The following is a 24,493-nucleotide window of genomic DNA, read 5'->3' as shown; positions in this document are numbered from 1 at the left end:
TGTGACCCAGAGAACTGTATGACTCTCTCAAACACATGAGAAATCATTTAAAATATGAGAAGACTAAATAGGAAGTGACATTCTGTGACCATGTGTGAGATTTACATGGCTTTGGGACTGGATGGGCAAGACATTATGGACATCTCAGCATCACTCTGGATGCTGTTTGTACAGCTCATTATATGAATAATGCTTCATGTTTGTTACCTCATTCAACCCCGGTGTTTGCCTATTATGAGCCCCACACTGTTCCAGGCAGTGGGGATAAAATGGTGAGCAAGCCGCAACCATGTCCTCAAGAAGCTTGAGTCCCTAGCATCGTGACTGTTAATCAGAGATGTCCATTGTCTCCTTTGCTTTCAACTTTCCCTTCTCCTTCCACATATAAGAGCTCTCTAAATTCTAAATACAAGATAACTGAGATTTAATATGTGTATATTGACACCTAGAAAACACTAGGGAAAACCATACTTGATGCTAGAGGATACCGAGTGTAGCACACACAAGCAGATGCTCAGCTAATACTGTTTGCTGTACAATCAGCAAACTCTAGTGCTACACACTGTGGCATAAAATACTATAGACTTGGCACGCTGGGGCACTGTAATCATGTATTGACTGTCAGTGTCAAACTATGAAAAAGGAATGGCTGTGTTATGTGATACGTTGTGTTTGGATATGTGTTGTGTCTTCTCTGCTCAGGACATGAAGAAGCCTACAACAGTGCTGTAACCACATTGCTATCTGAATATATTAATATAGGTCTTACATCATCCGGCCCTCTGCTGAGCTGAGGCAACAGAGAGCTGTCTCCCAATGTACTGCTGATAAAACTGAGCGAGTGTATGTGAGAGTAATACTAAGCGAGTGTATGTGAGAGTAATACTAATTCTGGGGTGCATGGGAAGAAGGCGTGTGGGACACTGTGGCTGTATGAGAGAACTCCTGTTGGAGAGAATCAGGCTGTGTGTGGAAGTGTGTGCGAAAGATCTTGTTTGTTACTCAATGGTGACTGAATGATGATGTAATTTGGTATATGCACTTAAGTATGTAGCTTACATATAAGCAGTTATATGTGTGTTTAAATTTACTATTAGTTTGAAATAGTGTGAATATATACACATGCACACACACAAAATACATGTGTGTATTATAACAATAAAAGATGATAATTTCAGTAATTCTTGTCACTCTTCAGGGTTGCATAGTTGCCTGGTGTTTTATGGGTCTACTCTATAAAGCAAAATGTTTTAATTCTGTTCTTAGTCCACATGCATCGAAGTCTAGGTTTATTGGTGGAAATAAAAGACTCTTCTCTTTGATTTAAGATTCCAACAAGTTCCCTGCTATCCATGTGCTCGTTCTCATACCACTAATCTTTTTATTTGGGTGGCTCAGATAGAGATGAGGGGGTCAAGATCCTGATGCCGAGCCTCTCAGGGAACAGGTTCAGAACAGAGGGATGGCACTGTGGATCAAAGCGACTGGTGGAGGGGGTGGGCGGCGCTGATGCTGGCCTCCTTTACTGTCTCATTACCACTGTCACAGAACGCTAATCTCATTTGCTTCTTTTTTTTAAATTTTTTTTGTTATGTTAATCACCATACATCATTAGTTTTTGATGTAGTGTTCCATGATTCATTGTTTGTGCATAACACCCAGTGCTCCATGCAGAGCGTGCCCTATTTAATACCCATCACCAGGCTAACCCATCCTCCCACCCCCCTCCCCTCTAGAATCTCATTTGCTTCTTACACACAATGCTTTTGAAATAGGTTTGTATGACTCTCTCAAACACATGAGAAATCATTTAAAATATGAGAAAACTAAAGTTTAGTTACCCGAGATTATACATCCAGTAGGTAGCAAATCCAGGACTAGGACATAGTTCTTTTGATTGTTTCTTTCTATCATGCCATGAGGTCCTTACGGCTTGCTTTATCTGATGTGCCAGGATCCAGACCAAACCCCATAACTACTGAGGTTTTATGAACAACTGGAGTACATAGTGGGTAAGAGTCTGGATGCAGGAATTTAACAGACCTCTGTTTGAATCCTTGGCTCTGACCTTGGGCAAGGTCCTTTACCTCTTTAAGCATTAGTTTCCTGATTTGTAAAATGATGGTAATGATAGTACCTACGCCACAGACATGTTGGAAGGATTAAGTACCATGTAAAGGCATTTATCATTTTGCTTGGAAGGTAATAGGTGCTCAACAAATGTTAGCTCTAACTCTATGATTTTTTGTTTATTTTGAGACTGCCTGGTGAAACTAGACCCCACCTTTGGCTCTAAGCAGTCACTAAGATTGTGAGAGCCCAGATAATAAAGATTCAGAAAAATTCTAGATTCTCTTCTCCTATGAGTTATGAACATTTAAGTTAGAAAGTTTAGTTTGGGGGCGCCTGGGTGGCTCAGTTGGTTAAGCGACTGCCTTCGGCTCAGGTCATGATCTTGGAGTCCCTGGATCGAGTCCCGCATCAGGCTCCCTGCTTGTCAGGGAGTCTGCTTCTCCCTCTGACCCTCCCCCTCTCATGTGCTTTCTCTCTCTCTCATTCTCTCTCTCAAATAAATAAATAAAATCTTTAAAAGAAAAAAAAAAGAAAGTTTAGTTTGATATTTTAGAGACTGTCTGTTCTTTAGTTGATGCTCTAAAACCTAGTGAAATGTTTGCTTTTTAAAACAAGAATTTTGGCAGTTCTGCTCATTTTCCTATAGTCCCAATCTGGTGATCTAATGTAACTTGAGATGTTATTTCTAAGGGCCTCAGTTGATATTCTTCTTTAAATTTCTAAATTTAGAAATAAAATATTTTGGGGGTGCCTGGGTGGCTCAGGCGGTTAAGCGTCTGCCTTCAGCTCAGGTCATGATACCGGGGTCCTGGGATCTAGCAGAGGCTGCTCGCTGCTCAGCCGGTTCTCCCTTTCCCTCTGCAACCCCCCATGCTCTCTCTCACTCTCTCAAATAAATAAATAAAATCTTAAAAAAAAAGAAACAAAATATTTTTCAATGTTGAAACTACTCCTTACTCCAAGTTAATGAATAAAAATTTTACTAGTTATAGTATATATATATATATATATATACACACACACATATATATAGTTATGTACTAGTATAGTGTAAATACTAGTTATATGTATAAATATACTAGTTGTATATGTATATATATACACATATGTATATATGCTGTACATATGTATATGTACATACTAGTTGTATGTGTGTGTGTGTATATATATAGATATACAGATATATATAGTTAACCCCTAGCTTTTTTTTTTTTTTTGCTGTTGCAGTTTAAAGAAACTACTGAGAAAGAGTAATATCAGCAGCAATAATTTTTGTGTTATGAATTAAGCATTCGGAATGTCTCAGAAGAACTGAGACAAAGCCATTTCTGAATTCCCAAGGAGAAACATATTGAATTAAAATAGCCTATGTACTGCGGCTGGATAACCTTTCCAGGCTATCCTTAATGCAGGACTGGGTTGCAAATTTTATGTGCAGATTCTTGAAGCAAGGATCTGATTTTCCACTCTCAGCAACATTTGTTAAAGCTAAAAGCCATTTAGGAAACCCTGAGGTTTGAATTCAGCATCCAGCAACTCGGTCTCTGAAAACCAGCTATTTGCTCAGAGGCTGGGAATAGGGCCAACATTTGGATTCCATACCAGTCTCAGATATCTGTTGATAGGTTTTTTTCTTTATGTGACAGAAAAATGATGTATCTGAACGCTGAACTGAATTACGTGCTGCTGTAGAGATCAAACCACTGCCCTAAATAAACTGACCCCATAATACAAAGTGCGATGTGAAGAGAACAAGGAGCTAATGCTTTTTTAAATTCTTATTTTTTTATTTGAGAGGGAGAGAGGAAGAGAGACATGGAGAGAGGAAGATATAGGGAGCATGAGCAGGAGGAGGGGCAGAGGGAGAGGGAGAAGCAGACTCTCTGCTGAGTAGGGAGCCTGACGTGGGACTCGATCCCAGGACCCTGGGACGACGCTTAACCAACTCAGCCACTCAGGCACCCAAGGAGCTAGTGCTTTTGATAGCCTGGAGGACTTGGGAAAAATTTTCACCTCTCTGCCTTGCTTCTTTCCTCTGATGCCTGTTAAACATTAGTCCTCAAGCACCAAATGAAGAATCTATTTATTCAGTTATGGAAAAGATGATGTAAAGAAACAATAGAATGGTCATGCTGAAAGGATCTGTAGAGATCTTCTAGACTAGACCAGTTCTGTTATATTACAGAGGAGCAAACCGAGGGATAGTTGGAAGCCGGGTCTCCTCCCGATCCAACTGTCTAATAAAAGTACTGCCCACTCAGGCTCAGTTGTCCTTGGATACTTACTCTTCAGGTTGGATGCAAGCCCAAGTCTCTGCTTGTAAGTGTTTTCATCTAGCAGTGGAATATCTTTCACTAAGTAGTTCCATATGGAGCTGAAGCAGGAAGTAATGGGTAGTAAAAAAAAAAAAAAAAAATCCCACACCCTGGAGGCTGGTTTAGTTTTTAAAACCCTAGAGTAGCCGCTGCTCTCACGGCACCTTGTTTCAGGGATCAGAGACTCCTTCGCCTTGACAGGGTTCTCATTTCCTCCCTGGGGCACCCAGGCCCAGATTCTTGTTCCTTAGTTTATGCTTGAATTGAACCCTGGGCTCCCTGGAGGCACCTGGAGGCAAGTCATCTATTTCAGGCTCCACCCTTGAGAAACCCTTAGGTCAGACTCAGCTTCAAGGGAATGAATCCCCCCATCCTGCCACTCCCTCTGTTCTTCCTGTCATCCATTCTTGCTCACTGAAGTCTTCCACTCTGGCCAAAGGACTCCTATAGTCTCACCGCTCTGGAGCACATGCCTATAAATCCATATCCTCTTCACTTTGCACGTACTTTTTTCTTTTACTTCCATTGTTGTTATTATATTGCTCCTGAAGTTAATAATTTTAAAACAAGGAAAAAATTTTTAGAGGGCATCCCTAAAACTCTTAGGCCTGCCTTATTATCATCAATAAATTGTAATAATGTTAATCCCGATAGTGAGTTAGAAATGGAATAACTGTAGTATGCCAGGAAAGGAAACAGCATCTTTTGCTGATGTGAACACTGTTGTAGGACATCTGAAGAGGAGAGAAATTAACTAGAAAGGTGATCACTTCTGGTCCCACCATTTCTGGCCCTTTTCTACACACGTCGGCAAGCCAGAGAGGCCGGACGCCTGCTGGACAACCCCACGTCTACCTCCCCCATTACAGCCACCAGTTTGTATGGACTGCTTCCTAAATATCTCCCTTGAATCTATCCTGTCCTCTGCCCCCACTGTCATTATTATGGTTCAGACTCTCCTTACTCTTGCTTCCAGTTTTGAACTGGCCTCCAGACTGTTCTTTCTGTCTCCAGTCATCCCCACTTCTGAACCCCGCCCTCTCACAGATTCATATATGTAAACATATCATAGTGTATCAACTCTCACTGAAAACATTTTGGTGGCTCTTAATTGCACTCAGGGTAAAACCCAAATTCCTCCGCAGGGCCTGTGAGGTGCTCCTCCCTTGTCCAGTCTGATCTACCCATCATCCTCCGGATACGCTGGGGCTCCAGCAGTACTGAACAGCTTGGAACCCCCCTCCCATTTCTCTCTGTCCCTTCACGTATGTTGAACCATCTCTGCCTGCCTCTTCTCCGTTCCTCCTTATTTGTATCCACCCATCAAGTTTTGGTGTATTATCGCCTCTGTGAAACCATCTCTGACCTGCTCTGGCCAAATTAATTACCCCCTCTCCTTACTGCCCCCTAAGCCTTGTTCTTAAATCTGGTGTTGCATCTGTTATATAATTATTTGTGTCTCACCCACTAGTCCACGAGTCCTTGACACCAAGTTTATTGTCTTACTCGAAATCCTGTTCCTAGCTCCTAAAAGAATGTGTTTTAGTTACTCTTTCATATAAATGTGTGTTGGATTTAGGTATAGAGCAATGAGAAAAACAGCTCTCTTCTTGTTCATGAAATTTTCAAGCATTGGACTCTGTCTTGCCTTTTCATCCCCAGCATCTAGCATGGAGTCCGCCATCTAGCAAGTAACCAGTATAGACTGACTTATTAATGAACACATGTTTGTCAAGCCACTGTGTTTTTGTACATGTTGGTCCCGTTGGCTCAAAATATATTCTTCCTATGATACAGAGAAGATGAGCATGGGCCCTGAGCAAGGATGACAAGCTAATTCGTGAAGCGTTCCATATTTTTTGAATCACTGTGATGTACACCTGAAACTAACGTAACACTGTGAGTCAACTATACTCAAGTTAAAAAAAACAAAACAAAAAACAACACCTAAAAAAAAAATTCTTCCTCCTATTTTGGTTTAGTTCCATGGAAACAATATGGCAAAATCAGTTGAGAACAAGCTTCAGAGTCAGGAAGATTTGCGTTCAGATCTGGTTTTGTCACTAACAGTGTGGCCTTGTTTCAGTTTTCTCTCCCTTCAAAACGGGCGTGATAAAATCTATTCTGAGGGTTGCTGGGGATATTAAATGAGACAAAATATATATAAAGCACTTAGCAGGATGCCTTGTACGTGGTAAAAGCTCAGTAAGTAGCAGCTATCAATCGTTTAATCCTGTAGGACTCAGATCAAGCGCCATTTCCTCCAGGAAGTCTTCCCTTACACCTTCTAACTCCCACCTGGGTTAGGGGCCCTGCCTACAAGTGGCTGGAGCATTACATAGCATTATAAGCTCACTTCTCTCCTAGCCGGTATCACAATTATTGCAATCAATTTAACAACATTTTTAAGCTTCTACCAGATTCTAAGTATTGATTATAGAGTGATGAGAGAAAATATTTTTTGGTTTGTGAACTCCTTGAGAGCTCCACCCTGTCTTGCCTTCGTATCTCTAGCATCTAGCGTGGTAGCTGATGTACAGTAATTGACCAGTAGAGACTGACTCATTGAATGAACAAGTGAATGGACCTACTTCTGTTGTCTTGAGTTTTCATATTCTTTGTGCTTATTGGTTAGATTATTATGTGAATCGCAAGGGGTTCATGTTTCATTTTTAACTACTCTGAATGTACATACCCCATGTCAGCCTTTGCTAGGGGCAGTGGCTATATCAGTAAGTGAGATCATTCTCCTCTCTTCCAGATTCTATGACAAGGTGCTTTCTTTGCACGAGGATTCCGCAACCCCTGTGTCTAACCCTCTGCTTGCATTTACTCTCATCAAACGCCTACAGTCTGACTGGAGGAATGTAGTACATAGTCTGGAGGCCAGTGAGAACATCCGAGGTAATGAGGAGGAGGGCTGGAGGGTAAGAGAAGATTCTATCTCCTGACTCTGGAAAGGAGAGAGATTCTGGTGGAATGTGATGAAGGGTCATGAAGTGGGTAGGTATTACTCCATCTTCATAGCTTTAGCCATTATGAAGAACTAGGTCCTCTTGTTAATATGTCTGTGATTGTACTTTAGAAAGCACTTTTGGGGCATGCGACTCTTGATCTCGGGGTTGTGAGTTCCAGTCCCACATTGGGTGTAGAGATTACTTAAAAATAAAATCTTTAAAAAAAAAAAAAAAGTGCTTTCATGCCCATTATCTCACTTCTTTTTTTTTAAGATTTTATTTATTTATTTGACAGAGAGAGATAGGGAGAGCAGGAACACAAGCGGGGGAGTGGGAGAGGGAGAAGCAGGCTTCCTGCTGAGCAGGGAGCCCGATGTGGGCCTCGATCCCAGGACCCTGGGATCATGACCAGAGCCGAAGGCAGACGCTTAACGACTGAGCCACCCAGGCACCCCCCATTATCTCATTTGATTTTCACTACAACCCTATGAAGCAGTACAGGTTATATCATTCCATTTACATATTTGTCTAATAATTTCTATTTTATTAAACTATAACATGATCTGTAGCAAGGTCAGTTTCCTACTTTATTCTACTTTGTACTTGAAGAAATTTGCTGACTTTGGGGAGATTAAGAGGAAGAAGAATTATCCCCACAAAGGGCAAGATTCCCAGAGACAGGATGGAAACACACACGTGTGCTTTAGTTTTTATTTGAGAGCTTATGTTCCTCATTCAGAAGATTGTATTAAGCATCCGCTCTGCGCCAAGAGCTGTGCTGGTCATGGGGAATAAACACACATAAAACATGATCTTTGCTCATGAAATATTTGGACAGGTGATTATGCCTTGCCTGTATTAAATGCTCACCACCTGCTTTTGAGTGGTGGATTGGTGTTTTTACTGCCCCGACAGCTCTGAAGGATGGTTATGAGAAGGTGGAACAGGACCTGCCAGCCTTTGAGGACGTTGAGGGAGCAGCAAGGGCCCTGATGCGGCTGCAGGATGTGTACATGCTCAACGTGAAGGGCCTGGCCCGGGGCGTCTTCCAGAGAGTCGTTGGCTCCGCCGTCACTGACCTGTACAGCCCCAGACGGCTCTTCTCCCTCACAGCAGATGACTGCTTCCAAGTTGGCAAGGTAACAGTATCCAGAGAGAGAGAGAGAGCGCCAAGTGCTCAGCCCTCGTTTCTTGTGGATGAAATAACTATATCCTGATTGCTTTTACATGCTTTCAGTCCTTGCAGCAAACTTGGAAATTTGGTAAAATTCCCCATTTTCAGATGAAGAAGCCGAGGTTCAGACACGGTAAATAATCTGCCTAAGGTTACACAGTTTTAAGTAGCAGAAATAAATTTTGAACCTGGGTCTTCTAACTCTGAATCCCATGCTCTTTCCATAATAACTAAGGTGATCACACACGCAGGACACTCTTGAGAATGAAGGGAGTGTTATTAGTGGTTATTTGTTACGGCTGGATGACAGACATAATTTGGGACTGAGCTGGGAAAAATGGTCCTGGGGCCACCCTAACGGTAGCACCCTGCCCGCAGATGAACAGCTGGGTGGGAAGGAGAAGCAGGAGAAGTGGGGAAGGGGAGAAGAGGTGGAGATGTGAGGTAAGGTCACAAAACTCAGCCTCCTGAGACTTTCTGGAATCCCTTGCAACATCTCCTAAGCAGTTAGAAGTATTAGATTAAGGTAGTGTCAAAAAGCTGAGGCCATTCACTTTCACATTACTTGAGGAAATAGACTTCAGGAACCTTCCATATGAGATATTTAACTGATCTTTGATCATAACTTATAAGCACATTTGAGGTCACTTTACAATATACTCTTTGGTAGCCTTTGCCATAAGAAGTAATGGAGTAAATCCTTTTTAATTTTGAAGATGGTATTGTAGGAAAGTGAATTTTCCTAGCCCCTGCAGTATTCATTAGCAGATCTGAGAGTGGGCCTCATGTGCCCTGATGTGGGCCTCAAGTTTTAGGGATCAGTCTTCCAAATTAGTGCAGGGTGGGTTGTCCTAAGCCTCTCTATGTACCATTCTTCCTTCTCTAAGATCCTGAATGGAATCAGAGCTTAATCATCATGTTCATGACTAATTTAAATTTCAGCCAGGTAAAATAGTTCCGTGTATGGTACCAATATATGCTTCATTCGTGAGGCCTTTCTGAAACTAAAACCGTATGTTGAAAATTCAGTAAGTCCCTTCCTGAAAGCCTCACTGGCAATCTTTATTTCTGTATTTATTTACTTATTTTAAAAGATAAAACATTTCAAATATAAGAAAACTACATAAAATAATACAACAAGCGATTATATCTATAATTGAGATGAAATAGGTTAAAATTTTGCAACGTTCATTTCAGATTTTTAAAAAGGAATTTACATAAAACAGAAGGCATTAAAGTTAATATTAAAAAATGAATTTACATATAGCTCAATAAAGCCCCCCTCCTCTTTCTTCTCACCACTCTCCCGACCCCTCCATTCTACTCTACCCTTGCCTCGGTGCCCAGGAACTGTCCTGAGCCATACAATATGTATGTACTATCCTGAGTCCAGCTTCTTTCAGCACACTGGATCCGTGAAATTTACCCACCTTGTTGCATTTATTAATAGTTCATTCCTTTTTATTGCTGAGTAGTATTCCATTGTATGAATATACTACATACTGTTTATCCAGTCTCCCAGTGATGGATACTTGGATTGTTTCCAGCCTAGGCTACTGTGAATAAAGCTGCTATTAACATTCTTGTGTAAGTCTTTCTGTGGACAGTTGTTTTTATTTCTCTTGAATAAATACCTGGGAGTGGTATTGCTGGGTCAAAGAAGAAGCTTCAATAATTATTAACATGTGGCCAAATTTATTTCATCTACATGTCTCCGATTTCCTCCTCCAAGGATTATTTTAAAGCAGATCAGCCTTTCTAGTTTCTGAAATTCTTAGTTGTCTAATTGTACTACCCTACTGCCATGTCTATTGACTCTTGCTCATGGTTGATTATTTCCTGATACGGTTTATTATGTTTGTGAGCTTATTTTTAGCACGACTTTTTTCCCCACTAAAAGAATCTCTGTGACTGGGGTTGTGGGAATATCATTCCAAAGGGTTCTGGGTTTTCTTCTTCCAGGTACTCTGGTGGTAATACTGGCCTTAGATCCTTTTTTTTGAGTACATTACATCTGCATGATTTATTTTATAACTGGAAGTTTATGCCTTTTGACCCCCTTCACCCATTTCACTTACCCCCTACTTCCCACCTCTGGCAACCAATCTGTTCTCTGTATCTATAGGTTCGGGTTTTTGTTATTATTGTTTGTTTTTGTTTTAGATTCCACATATAAGTGAGATTGTATGGTATTTGACTTTCTCTGTCTAACTTATTTCACTTAGCATAATGCCCTCAAGGTCCATCCATGTTGTCACAAATGGCAAACTTCCCTTCTTTTTTATGGCTGAATAATACTCCATCGTGTGTGTGTGTGTGTGTGTGTGTGTGTGTGTATCACATTTTCTTTATCCATTCATCCATCAACGGGTACTTAGGTTGTTTCCATATCTTGGCTATTGTAAATAATGCTGGCAATGAACATGGGGGTGCATATATCTTTTTGAGTTAATGTTTTAATTTTATTCAGATAAATACCAGAACTGGAATTGGTAGATCAAAGGGTAGTTCTATTTTTGATTTTTTGAGGAACCTCTATAATTACTTTCCACATTGGCTGCACCAATTTACATTCCCACCAACAGTGCACAGCACTCTTTCTCTTTCTTGCCAGCACCATTTCTTGTCCTTTTGATAACAGCCACTCTAACAGGCAAGAGGTGATTTATCATTGTGGTTTTGATTTGCACTGACCTTAGATCCATTATTATATTGATTTTTTGGCTTGGAGTTTCCTTAGCTATATGAAGAATGCAAATTCAAACCTTAAACTCATGTGAAGCATAGGCTCAAGATGGTGAATATTTTTTTTTTTAAGATTTTTTTTTTTTTTTGACAGAGAGAGAGACAGCAAGAGCAGGAACACAAGCAGGGGGAGTGGGAGAGGGAGAAGCAGGCTTCCCGGCGAGCAGGGAGCCCAATGCGGGGCTCGATCCCAGCACCCTGGGATCATGACCTGAGCCGAAGGCAGACACTTAACTGAGCCACGCAGGTGCCCCAAGATTGTGAATATTCTAAGGAGACATTTTGTTTCCCCTAAGCAATATCCAGACAGAAACAAACCAACTTTCTTGACTCTTTGCAACAGTGAGTAGATTTTTTCTGGTCCACCCTTTCCTTTAAGGTATAGTTTTTCATGGATTTCAGTTTTATGAGTGTGTCTTCGTTCCAATTCCTAGGTTTTGGGAGGCCTAAGGAGAGCTCATAGTTTGTCCTCATGTGGGCATTATAACCAAGGTTGCTAAGTACCAAGATTACTAAGACTAACACCCGCCCCCATCCTAAGCAGCTTCAGCATCTGCTCTTAAGCTTATTAGCTCCTTTTTTTTCCTGGTACATGGGTATTTTCCATTCTTTCTTGAAAATATGTCATAAAATATTTATTATATTTTATTCAAAAGTTCCAAGTCTTTTTGTTTGGAAGGATTCCAGTTATCTCAATCTACCATATTTTTGGGACTTGGGAAAACTTAACAAATTGTTAACTTAGTAGAAAAAGTTCAGTCATTTTGATTGTTATTCTCCAACTCAACCTTTTTACAAAAAGGAAATCTGAGGATCAGAGAAATAACATGGCAGATGAATGGCAGACCTGGAAGAGTAGCTGATTTACTGTTTAGACTGCAGTTTCAGTACCTCTAGGTTCTGCCCTGTCTTTCTGCTGGTCTGGAAGTTAGAGCAGAATTAGAATGTTTTGTAAGAGTGCTTCCAACTCTGTGATTTTATAATTCCATGCTGTCTCCAACATCAACTTCCAGGAAATAACACCTGCAGTGCTGGTATTCTAGTTAACTGTAAGCTGTTAGGAGACAGGAGCAAGGTCTAGTACACGTTGCCATATTCCTGCCTTCCAACATTTACTTTTTTTTTTTTTTTTAAAGATTTTATTTATTTATTTGACAGGTTGATAGCGAGAGCAGGAACACAAGCAGGGGGAGTGGGAGAGGGAGAAGAGGGCTTCCTGCCGAGCAGGGAGCCCGATGTGGGACTCGATCCCAGGACCCTGGGATCATGACCTGAGCCGAAGGCAGACGCTTAACGACTGAGCCACCCAGGCGCCCCTGCCTTCCAACATTTAATATAGAAAAAAAGTCACTGAGCTCTTCGAGCATTCCCATGTGGATCTAATATATTGTGTTGCAGTTATTGATTTACTCCTGTGCCCCTCATATGACTGTAAGCTCTTTAAGGTCAGGGATCACCAGATACATTGCAAATACTCAGTAAATATTGAACAAATAAATGAATGAATTCAGTCAATTTCTCACAGTGCTACCGGCAGTATCTTCTTAAAAACATGACACTCACAACTCTTATTAGCTTAGCCCTTGCTACCTTTTGAAGTTCATTTCCTGCTTCTCTTCACCTTAGGCTATAACCACAGTGTCCAACTTGAACACAAGCTTGCTTTTGGCTTCTGTTTCTGCCATTCCCTCACTTTAAAATGTTCTTCCTCTCAATCTCTACTCATTGAAATCCTTTTCTTTCTTCGGGGGACGCCTACCTCAGATGCCACTTCTTCCACGAAGCCTTCTGAGATTCCCAAGTCTCTCCCTTCTCTGCCTCCATGACGTATTATGCGTATTTCTTTTGAGTATTCATGCATTCTGCCCAGTATTACAGTTAATTGAGTTCCTATCTTTCTTCTCCCCAGATTATGAATTCCTTAAATGCAAGAACCCTCGTATCTTCTCTACATCTAGAACAATGCATTGGATATAATGGATGCTTGATAAATTGGATTTAAATGAATTTGAGATGAAAACTTGCCTTCTTATGTTCCATCGGCCCTCTCACTCTTTGTCATTTTCTCTCCTCTACCTGTGGATTCAGGCTTAATGATGGTACTTATGTTACCTACAGGTGGCCTATGACATGGGGGATTACTACCATGCCATTCCATGGTTGGAGGAGGCTGTCAGTCTCTTCCGAGGATCTTATGGAGAATGGAAGACAGAGGATGAGGCAAGTCTAGAGGATGCCTTGGATCACTTGGCCTTTGCCTACTTCCAGGTAAGGGAGTAAGTGAGGCTCACTACTTTTATCACAATAAATATAGTGCTTTATATCTGCTTGACAATTTTCTACACATTTTCATGTCTCTCAATTTATTTCATCTTCCCAACAGGACCAAATGTGAGTCAAGCAGGGCAGTTGTTTTATTATTTCCATATTTCACATGTGAGTAAACTAAATCTCCACAAAATTCCTAACTTGTCACGAAGTTCGTAGAGCTGGGATTAGCACCCAAGTCTGTCTGACTCAGTCCAGTGCTCTTTCCAGCGCCCTGACTGCTTGAAAACCATCGTCTTCCACGTAGGAGGCAGGCTCCCATCAACAAATGTCTAAAGGGTTCAGAGTCGATGTAGATCACTCTTTTGCACTGCCAGCAACTCCTATCTCTTCACAGATGTTCTGTCGTGATATTGCCAATATCCAAGGAAGAAGTTTGATTGTTATTGTCGGGGCCCTGGGCAGGCTGTCCCAAGATGGGCACTTTGGCATAAAAATTACTTTTAGTTAAAAGTAATCAAAACCCAGCAGATGCAGGAAAAGCTCTCTGTCTCCCTGCAACTGCCTAAGTTTATGTTGGAAAGGAGAGCCTGTAACAGGAAGAGAGCTATTAACAGAGACTCCCCTTTACCTAAGGAACTTATCTGCATAATAGGGTAACCATGTTTTTCCAAACATCTCCTTTCACTTTCTTGCTGATGAGCTTTCTCCCCTTTGTGTCCTCTGACTCTACCCCTCTCCTTAGCTCATTGAAGCTTCATGTTGCCTCATCGTCTTTGGAATTTTGTGTCTGTGTGGATTCCCCATACATATGCCTACGAAATTTGATTTTCTCCTGTTAATCTGTCTCATGTCAATTTAATTCTGTGTCCATCTAGAAGGACTATAGGGCAGAGGAAGCTCTTCCTCCCTGACATTATCCTCTCCCATCTGCAACTGGGTCCAACTGTAACTATGACTAGTGTCTGGCTATCGAGCTGGTGTCACTGGTCCATAGTATAGCTCAGTGCCTCCTCCAGGGGTTGGTTTTTCTTGGCACTTGACCTATGAGCTGTTGTAGATCCTCTCGTGGAAGCTCATTTCCCTAAATAGGGGATCTGCCATCATTTTGTATAGCTAATCCATTTCCCACCAGAATTGTATAGTCTTCAAGAATAGGCTGGAAATATAGCTTACAGAGCCAGTTCCTTAGAGTTTCCAAAGCTAATAAACCATTTCTGCTCCCTACATTCCTTTCTCTTTCCCCCTTTCCTGAGAAAAGGGAGGAGGACATGGGTGGTCCAAACCCACATGTTGCTGCCAAAACAGATTTATTCTCAAAGTAGCAAATGGGCCTGTTCCTCTCATGGTAAGTGGGTCTTTGTTGTAAAACTTTCCAGGGTGCTCTTCCTAATGCGCCTGCTCAATTGCTCCATATTAAAGGTGAAATAGAAACACTGTGGTACAACAAAGGGCAAGATGAAATTGAATTTTAAGAGAGGAAGAAAATGGAGGATTGACATGGAGACTAGGAGAAGATAAACTAAAGCAGCTTACCCTGAGAGAGATTTTTATTTTTATTTTATATTTTTTTATTTTTATTTTATTTTTATTTATTTTTTTTAAAGATTATTTATTTATTTATTAGAGAGTGAGCAGGAGAGAAACAGCATGAGAGGGGAGAGGGTCAGAGGGAGAAGCAGGCTCCCCGCTGAGCCGGGAGCCTGATGTGGGACTCGATCCCAGGACCCTGGGATCATGACCTGAGCTGAAGGCAGTCGCTTAACCAACTGAGCCACCCAGGTGCCCTATTTTTATTTTTTTAAAGATTTTATTTATTTATTTGACAGAGAGAGAGAAAGCGAGAGAGGGAACACAAGCAGGGGGATTAGGAGAGGGAGAAGCAGGCTTCCCGCTGAGCAGGAAGCCTGATGCAGGGCTCAATCCCAGGACCTTGGGATCATGACCTGAGCCAAAGGCAGATGCTTAATGACTGAGCCACCCAGGCACCCCCTGAGAGAGATTTTTAAATGCAGCACCTGATTATGGGTTTTGGCTTTTTTCCCCTGTGATGACTTAGGTTTCTCCTCTGCTCACTGGTAGACTCTCCCTTTCCACAATTGTGCTTTGTCTGGTAAATTTTATTCATCTCACAAGGCATAGCTCAAATGTCACCTACTTTGTGAAGCCTTCCTTAATTCTCCTCAGACTTCTCAGACTCCTTCTTTGTGCTCTTACAGCACATTTTTTTTACGTGACAGTACTAGAACACATCAGGCATTGTCTCATAGACAGTTACGGTCCCCTTTTTAACCCTTGTAAATTTGAGATAGATGTCCCTCCATGGACCTTTCATTATCATATACAATATATGATATATATAATTATTTATGCCAGGAAAATATTAAAATATGTAATATATATCATGTAATATATAATACTATATATTATATAATAGTTTTTCATGATATATTTTAGTAAAAAATTATTTCAGTCATTGTTAATGAAAGACGGTTGTGCAGTGATTAAACCACAGGCTCTGAAGTCAGACTGACCTGGGTTAAAATCTGTGACAATTTGGGCATTTTACTTAACCTCCCTGGACCTCAATTTTATTATCTTTAAAGGGGGAATAATAATGATGCTGTTAGGAAGTGGGGGGAGGAAGGGAGATAATTCTTCTTGAATCTTCTGAGTTCTTGGCTGAGACCTCCCTATAAATAAAAAACAGATTAACAAGAGGAAAAATAAACAGAAGTTTATTACACGCATACCTCCTGTATACATGGGAGATGGGGCTGGGCTATGAGGAACTCTTTGAAGTGTCCTAAGCCGCCACCTTAAATACCATTTCCAGCTAAAGACAATAGAAAAAAGGTGTGGGGGGAGGCCAATTTTGGGGGGGTGACCAGGAAATGCAAACAAGGTTGTTCGCAGATTTAAGTGAGCTTTCTTCATTGATAAGATTCTCCTGTGATTCAAGGGGCGCCTGGGTGGTGTAGTGAGGTTGACTCTTGGTTTCAGCTCAGGTAGTGATCTCAGGGTCGTGAGATCGAGCCCTGTGTCAGGCTCCACGCTGGGTGTGGAGTCTGCTTGAGACTCTCTCTGCACCTCCCTCTGCCCCTCCCCCTCCCACATGCGTGCACACGCTCTCTCTCTCTTTCTAAAATAAATATACCTTAAGAAAAAAAAAAGATTCTCTTGTGATTCAGAGTCATCCTTCTTTTCCAGGTACATGGAGGGAGACGCTCCTACAAATGGAGGGTTCCCTTATAAATGTAAATTTCTGTCACAAAAGGGTAACTTCTCTGGTTTTCAGAGCTTCTCCCATGTCTGCCATTTCTCAAAATAATTAGCTCGAAATCCTTGTGCCAAAGAGGCATATTTTGGGATGGCCTATTCTGCTCCCCTTCAATGCTCACCTCAAAGGGTTGTCGTGAGGATTAAATGAGCTAATACATGTAAAGCCCTGAACACCATTCATGACATGTGCACTCAACAAATGTAAGCTATTATTATATTATACACTACAGGCGTAGGTTCGCCTTTTGCATGTAACATTATTTAGTGTACATTTTCCAAAGAAATTTAACTGGGACAGCAAAAGTAATTTTGTTCTTTTTTTTTTTTTTAAGATTTTATTCATTTATTTGAGAAAGAGAGAGAGAGCAGGTGGAGGGACAGAGGGAGAGAGAGAAGCAGACTCCCCACTGAGTAGGGAGCCCGATGTGGGGTTCGATCCCAGGACCCTGGGATCATGACCTGAGCCGAGGGCAGACGCTTAACCAACCGAGTCACCCAGGCACCCCAAAAGTAACTTTGTTCTTGATAAAATATAATTTTATCTCATGAAAGAGCCCTTGAGTTTTAAAAATATGTAAAGTTGTATTTTAGCTCTCTTCATCTCAGAAGATTTTGAAAAGCTATAACCTTGAGTTCATAATCTGACATTATAAGATATCAATACAGTACTTAACTATGCCTCTGTTAAGTATGGAACAGAATAACTAATGGTATTAAATAAGTGCAAACAATCTATGTCCAGGTCATCTGTGATGTAGCTTCTAGGTGGAATGAAATGCAGCTATTAAAAATGCTCTTTCTCTTGCATACCCACGTTCATGGCAGCACTATTCACAGCAGCCAAGAGGTAGAAGCAACCCCAAGTGTCCACTGAGGGATGAATGGGTAAACAGAATGTGGTCTATACATACAAGGGACTAATATTCAACCTTAAAGAAGAAGGAAATTCTAGGGGCGCCTGGGTGGCTCAGTCAGTTAAGCATCTGCCTTTGGCTTAGGTCATGGTCTTGGGGTTCTGGGATTGAGCCCCGTGTCGGGCTCCCTGCTCAGCAGGGAGTCTGCTTCTCCTTCTCCCTCTCCCTCTATGCACTCTCTCTCCCAAATAAATAAATAAATAAATAAATAAATAAATAAATAAATAAATAAAATCTTAAAAAGAAAAGGAAATTCTGATACATGCTACAACATAGATGAACCTTGAGGACATTATGCTAAATAAAATAAACCAGTCATAAAAAGACAAATACTGTATGATTGCACTTATATGAAGTATCTAGAGGAATCAAATTTATAGAGACAGAAAGTAGAATGATGGTTGCCAGGGGCTGAAGGAAGGGGGCAATTGAGAGTCGTTTGTTGGGTACAAAGTTTCAGATTTGCAAGATGGAAAAATTCTTGGGATTGGCTGCACAACAATGTGAATATAGTTAACATTACTGAACCATACACTTAGAAATGGTTAAGATGGTAAATTTATGTTAGGGTTTTTTTATTTTTTAAGATCTATGTGTACATTTGAGAGAGAGAGAGGAAGAGAGTACAGAGGGGCAGAGAGAGATGGAGAGAATCTCAAGCAAATCCCATGCTGAGTGTGGAGCCCCATGCAGGGCTTAATTTCTCGACCATGAGATCACGACCTGAGCGGAACCATGAGTTGGACCCAGGCGCCCCTATGTTGTGTGTTTTTTACCACAGTTAAAATATGCCCTCTCTGAAGACTATGAAGTGATATAAAAAGTCCGCCTGCTAACAATGTAGAGTGAAACAATCAGGATATGAAAATGTGTAACAAATACGACTGTTAACTATGTACACTCTGAGTCATCTAAAGTGCTTGGAGCCCCTGGGTTTCAGCAGAGCATTTCTTTTTCCCGTTTCTCATGTTTCATAGTGTGCTTCTTGTTGCTTTTATCCTTAAACATGAATTTTTAACATGCAAAAATGAAATGACCAGAAGGAAATACAATTCTATCAGTTCATCATTCCTTGGTGCCCAGGGCAGGATGGCAGCCCACCTACAATGGGTTCTGTTCCTCAGTTTGTCTGGAAAGCCCCTGTGTACTTCTGAGCTTGTGTAGCTCAAGGTCGAATGGTGGTGGCAGGGAGAGGTCATTACTATGCAGTGGGAATGTTTCAGGTTTAGTTCTTCCTTTGCCTCCCTCTCACTACCTTAGTCGACTCTAGGAAGGACTGAGCCTGGAGAACAAATTATATTTTTACTAGGGCTTTTATAGTTCCATGTTAAGCTTAATAATTAAGTATACCGAAATAACAACACCCTGCAGTTATGTGGTTTTGCATGCTTTAAGATTTGAGGGCACTTTAAGAAAGTTTATTTTCATTTATTTTTCTACCTTCCCCGGTAAGGGTGGGAATGAGTCATTTGTAAATGAGGACATTGAGGAGACTTGAGTTGCATTAGGGCTGCAAATCCTGAATTAGGACTGAGAACTTCTACATTTCTAGTCTGCTGCTCATTTCAATGAGTCTGATTGTCTCCTGGTGGTAAGAGTATTTTATAGTTTTTTGTTTTTTGTTTGAATCCATTTAATGATTTGGTCAAAGGAGATATCCTCAGTGTAGTTAACTCCTCCTTTCCTTTCTTTCTTTCTGTTTTATAGGCCGGCAATGTTTCGTGCGCCCTCAGCCTCTCCCGAGAGTTTCTCCTCTACAGTATGTAATGATAGAAGATGAATGAGCCACAGCGCTGATTTACTGGGAAATCCCTTCTGCTCCTGGCCCTTAATCCCTGCAAGGATGAGACAGCCATGTGTTTTTATTTCTCTAATTTTATAATCCAAGCCACCTTTCTAATTTTGGATCGAATCTTTCTTAGCTATTGATCAGTGCATCAGGGGGAAGTTTTTTGGTCTGCGGGAAAATGCTAAGAAGGTATCAACCTGTCCCTTTGCTCTTCCACTCCCAACCGGGGAAAAAGGCCAGGACCAGGGGAGGGGTGTGTGTGTGGCAAATGAGATCAGTGAGAGCTGTGCGTGCAGGGAGAGTGATTCTGTGGGATGACTGATTTTGGCTGTTTCCACAGAGATAGCAGCTCTTCCCTTTAAACCAGAGCTCATGTGGCTGACAAGCACCCTGCTCAGTTAGTGCGGGGTTCAGCTTCGACACTCCTCCCGGGGCACGTCACCAGAGTTAAATGGGAGGGAGATTTCCTAGCCTAGCTCTCTGCTTGGATATTTTTAGTGAAAATTTTGGTGGAAGCTGGCTTCCCAGGTTTTCCTTTAATAAGATACTGAGATACTAAAGTAAGTAAATAATCACTATGATATTTTAATATAAAGTATTTCACAGAGGACTTCACAGTTGGATCGCTTTTTACTGAATCCATTTAGTAACATTATTCCAGTCTGATAATTGGGCAAGCGGTAGGATGTGGAAGTAGCCAAATGATCTGGAAACATGTGGGCAATTACTACAGGCAAAATGATAACCCAACCCTTCTCTCTTTCTTTATGTTTGCTCTGTTAAAATCTCTACCTGTCCCAGAGAACCCAAACCATGTGCAGTTATAGGTGGAGTAGGACACAGCAAATTGGGATTACCAGTTCCATTTCTGGCTCTGCAGTATTTTCACTGGGGTTTTGGGCTCACTGCTTCTATTCTCCCAAACTTCATTTTGCCTCTTGTTACAAAAAGAATGGTAACTTCTGTCCCCTCTTTTGCCAGGGTGGTGGTGGTGGTGGTCGTGGTAGTTAAGAGGCACACTGAGCTCCTCAGAGAAAGATGCTTTGGGAGCATTAGAACAATCCAGCATGTCCTTCTGAGAGGCACTGAAACTCAGGACAGAGGCTAGCAGGCCATGGGGAGCTGCTAGCCCAGGGGCATCTTACAGCCACAGGGGGCGCCAACAGGTGGGCACAGATAAGACACAAGACAACCCGGGCTAGAACCAAAGTCTAGAACCCCTCCGTCTCATACTGCACTGTTCTGTATGTAGGCCAGTTAGGAATTTTGAAGGATTTTGTAGATTGGGGAATGGATTAGCTTTCACTGCTCCAGCGAAGAATAGGTTGGGTCTCTCTGCTATAGGCTTTGGCTCTCTGGACTTCTCTTTCATAGCATTTATGGGTTTCATTGTGAGTAGTTACTTAATGTAGCTTTTCTCCATTAGGCTCTAAACTCTGGGAGGTTAGCCTCTAGCACAGTATCCAGTACATGGTAGATGTTCCCTGAAGATGTATTGAATGGGTAAATGAAGGCAGGCAGGCAGGCAGGAAGGAAGGAAGGAAGGAAGGAAGGAAGAAAGGAAGGAAGGAAGAAGGAAGGAAGAAGGAAGGAAGGAAGAAAAGAAGGTAGGAAGGAAAGAAGGCAGGAAGGAAGGAAGGCAGGCAGGAAGGAAGGAAGGAAGGAAGGAAGGAAAGAAGGAAGGAAGGAAGGAAAGAAGGAAGGAAGGAGTGAAGCTTCTTCCCGATACATGAAACTTACCATCACGGTATCCTAGAGCTGCCATCCTTATGATCCCTTGGTCTAACAGTGTTCTGTACCACTTTCCTTCCCAAAGTCCTTTGCACCCTCAGATCTACCAGGCCTAACTCAGTCTTTTTTAATACCAGGTACTCTTCTGGGAGTGAGGGCCTTACCATCCTCCTGTGCATGGACATGGCAGCTTTTCATGGTGTCCAGTGGCTGGTCGTGTGTGACCGGGAAGCTATAGGAAAACTTGAGAAAACAGAGACCATTGTTTGTTCATCTGTATTATTCCCTGCTCTGATTTCTTCCAGGCCCAGATAATAAGAGGATGGCCAGGAATGTGTTGAAATACGAAAAGCTTTTGGCAGAGAGCCCCAACCAGGTGGTAGCTGAGGCTGTCATCCAGAGGCCCAACGTACCCCACCTGCAGACCAGAGACACCTACGAGGGGTTATGTCAGACGCTGGGATCCCAGGTAGGATTCCTCAGGGAAAGAGAAAGGGGGAACAGGCGTAGCTAGAGAAAGAGAAGGTTGCGTTGGAACGACGTGAGGGAAAAAGGCTGATGCATTAGAAACATAAAGCTCATTTGGATAGCATCAGACTGACCACATTCTCAATCTCCCGCATGCCAGTTTTTTTATGTCGTAGTTCCCTACACTGGCTTCTGCTCCTAGACCCTTCATCTCTCATGCTGATTCTAGGCTTTTTTTCCAGCCTACTCACTACCAGATCCCTAGCCTCTACTGTTCGTATGAGACAAATTCGAGCCCCTACCTGCAGCTCCAGCCCGTCCGGAAGGAGGTCATCCACCTGGAGCCCTATGTTGTTCTCTACCATGACTTTGTCAGTGACGTGGAGGCTCAGAAAATTAGAGGGCTTGCAGAACCGTGGGTGAGTGTCCCCAAAGCCTGCCAAAACTTCTCTTTGTGTCATCACATGCCTGGGGTTCAGGAATGTGAGAACAGGCAGCCTGAACAACTGTACACTTTATCAATCCAGGAATTCAAAATGCCAAACATTCCATAAAACGAATCAATGGTAAAAAAAAAAAAAAAAATCACAGTAGTCATTGCTTTTGGAGGGAGGGGATTGGCTGGGGAAGGGAACAAGGGCATTTGCTAGGGTGTTGAAAATGTGCTCTCAATATCTTGTTTTAGGGACGTGGAGTACACAGCTGTGTGCATTTGTGAAAATTCAGCAAATCATACACTTGAGATCTGTGCATATCATTATATGTAAATTTAACCTAAAAAAATCAAAAGGACCCCCTCCTCCCCAATGTCAGTCATTCCACATAATGGGTAGAATTTTTTTTTTTTAAAGAGTGAAATGATGGACCAGGAGTGATATCCTACTGCAGATTTACAGGATTACCGAGTGGAAAGATTATCTAGTTTAGCTAGATTATTTTGTTAAAGAGGAAACAGAGGCCCAGAGAGGGGAAGGGACTGGATGAAGGGCAGGTGCGTAGCTGTAGCCAGACCTGGAACTCAGCGGTCCGTCGATGGCTATTCTGTTCCTCTGCCTTCTCGTGGCAGCTAACGTAGGCTAGATTATGGTCAGTAACAAACAGCCCCTGAGTCTCAGACACAATAACAACAAAGGTTTGTTTCTTACTTACACCACCTGCCTGTCTTGGCTGGCTGCAGCTGGGGGGCAGAACTGTCTTCACTTGGAGACCCAGCCTGACAGAGCCACCTATGTCTGGGACACCTCCAGCCTCAGAGGAGACAGAAAAGACAGAGATGGCCAACTGCTAGCTGGCTCCTAAAGCTCCTGCTTCTGCCCCTGTTTCATCGGTTGAGGCAAAGCATGGGGCCACCACCGCAGTCAACAGGGAGAGTGTGTCTAATGCTCCTGCAGGGAGGGCTCTCCCAGCCGTGGCGCCGACCTTGATGTCAAGGGGGAGAGGACATTTAATCCTCCCCCAGGAAGGGTGGCAACTATTTAGAAAAATAACACAGACTACCTCATCGTTATAAGCATGCTGCCTCTTTAAATGGCTGTCTCAGAATTCCTTATGTCATCGTGCGTGCCCTCGATGGTGCCCTGTTCATCCAGGTGGTCGTTTGGCCACCTATCAACGGAACCGAGCCTGCTGTGCGCCAGACGCTGCGCGGGGGTGGGACATTCGCAGAGATTTAGCATTGGCCCTTTCCCTTTAGGAGCTCACAGCATAACGGGGGAAACGGGTATTACACTACACTGTGCAGGGCACCGTGCTACGGCGGCATCCAAAAGTGAGCCTTCCTGTGAGGGAAAGGCAGATGGGTAAAGAGAGGACGGGAAAACAGAGGAGGCGTCCCTGCAGATGTGAAATTCATCAGAGTAACAAGGTGGCCAAGGGTGTGGCAGGAAGACGGAACAATACGTGCAAGGGCCCCATAGGCGGTGTGTTCAGAGAGTGGGGTGGAGCTTGCTGGCGCAAGCGTGCGAGGGATGGACTAGGAGGTGATCCGAGATGAGGCCAGACGGTGAGATACCATCAGGAAGTGCCGTAGGTCTAGTGCTGGGGAGCTTGGGTTTGATCCCAGAGGCTGGGGTGGGGGGGGGGGGGAGCTCTTGGACAGTTTAAACAGCAGATTGGCATGATCAGGCCCGTTGATTTTAAGGCAGATTCTGACTAGCAGACATGGATCGGAGGGAAAAGAGTAGCAAGAGTCATCTCATCCAGGAGCCCTCCAGTGAAGTCTGGAATCTTTGTGCAGTTTTTGAGAGCATTAAGCTCCGCCGGTCAGTTGGAACAAAGTATCTTCAATAGCTTCGGCATCTCAGTGAACCAGCGGCAGTATCTGGCCAGCAGGTGCTTCTTCCTTAGAACGAGCGGGCTGGCGCCTGGGTGGCTCAGTCGGTTGGGCGGCTGCCTTGGGCTCAGGTCATGATCCTGGAGCCCCTGGATCGAGTCCCGCATCGGGCTCCCTGCTCGGCGGGGAGTCTGCTTCTCCGTCTGACCCTCCCCCTTCTCATGTGCTCTCTCTCATTCTCTCTCTCTCAAATAAATAAATAAAAAATCTTTAAAAAAAAAAAGAACGACTGGGCTGTCGCGGTAGCAGGACAGGCAGCCCTCCCAGCAGTCCGGCCTGGCCAGGTCGGCTATTTGGCAGGCAAAGACTTCGCCACTCTCCCTCTTCCCAGAGGCTGATGTGGAGGTGCCGATCCCTGTCTGGTCTTCGGCTCTGCCGGGAATAAGCCTCGGCTTATAGGGTGGGTCTGCCGCATGGAAACTAAATTCAATCCAAGCCACTGAAG

General features: G+C 42.7%; 1 protein-coding gene and 1 non-coding gene across 2 annotated transcripts in view; both read left to right on the top strand.

Annotated features, from left to right (window-relative positions):
• P4HA3 (prolyl 4-hydroxylase subunit alpha 3) overlaps positions 1-24,493 on the top strand; it is a 41,620-nt gene that overhangs the window by 3,452 nt on the left and 13,675 nt on the right. The window contains exons 2-7 of the mRNA XM_044919774.1: positions 7,150-7,292; positions 8,261-8,484; positions 13,383-13,532; positions 19,436-19,487; positions 21,554-21,717; positions 21,959-22,135. Of these exons, the coding sequence (XP_044775709.1) occupies positions 7,150-7,292; positions 8,261-8,484; positions 13,383-13,532; positions 19,436-19,487; positions 21,554-21,717; positions 21,959-22,135 (910 nt within the window). The remainder of the gene's footprint in view (positions 1-7,149; positions 7,293-8,260; positions 8,485-13,382; positions 13,533-19,435; positions 19,488-21,553; positions 21,718-21,958; positions 22,136-24,493) is intronic.
• Positions 6,147-6,248, top strand: LOC123326269. Its single transcript, XR_006540976.1, has one exon. It is a non-coding gene; the product is annotated as a U6 spliceosomal RNA (small nuclear RNA).

Source organism: Neomonachus schauinslandi, chromosome 11 (assembly GCF_002201575.2).
Source record: "Neomonachus schauinslandi chromosome 11, ASM220157v2, whole genome shotgun sequence".
Taxonomy (NCBI): Eukaryota; Metazoa; Chordata; class Mammalia; order Carnivora; family Phocidae; genus Neomonachus; species Neomonachus schauinslandi.
The sequence above is the reverse complement of the archived record's forward strand: the minus strand, read 5'-3'. Positions and strand labels throughout refer to the sequence as shown.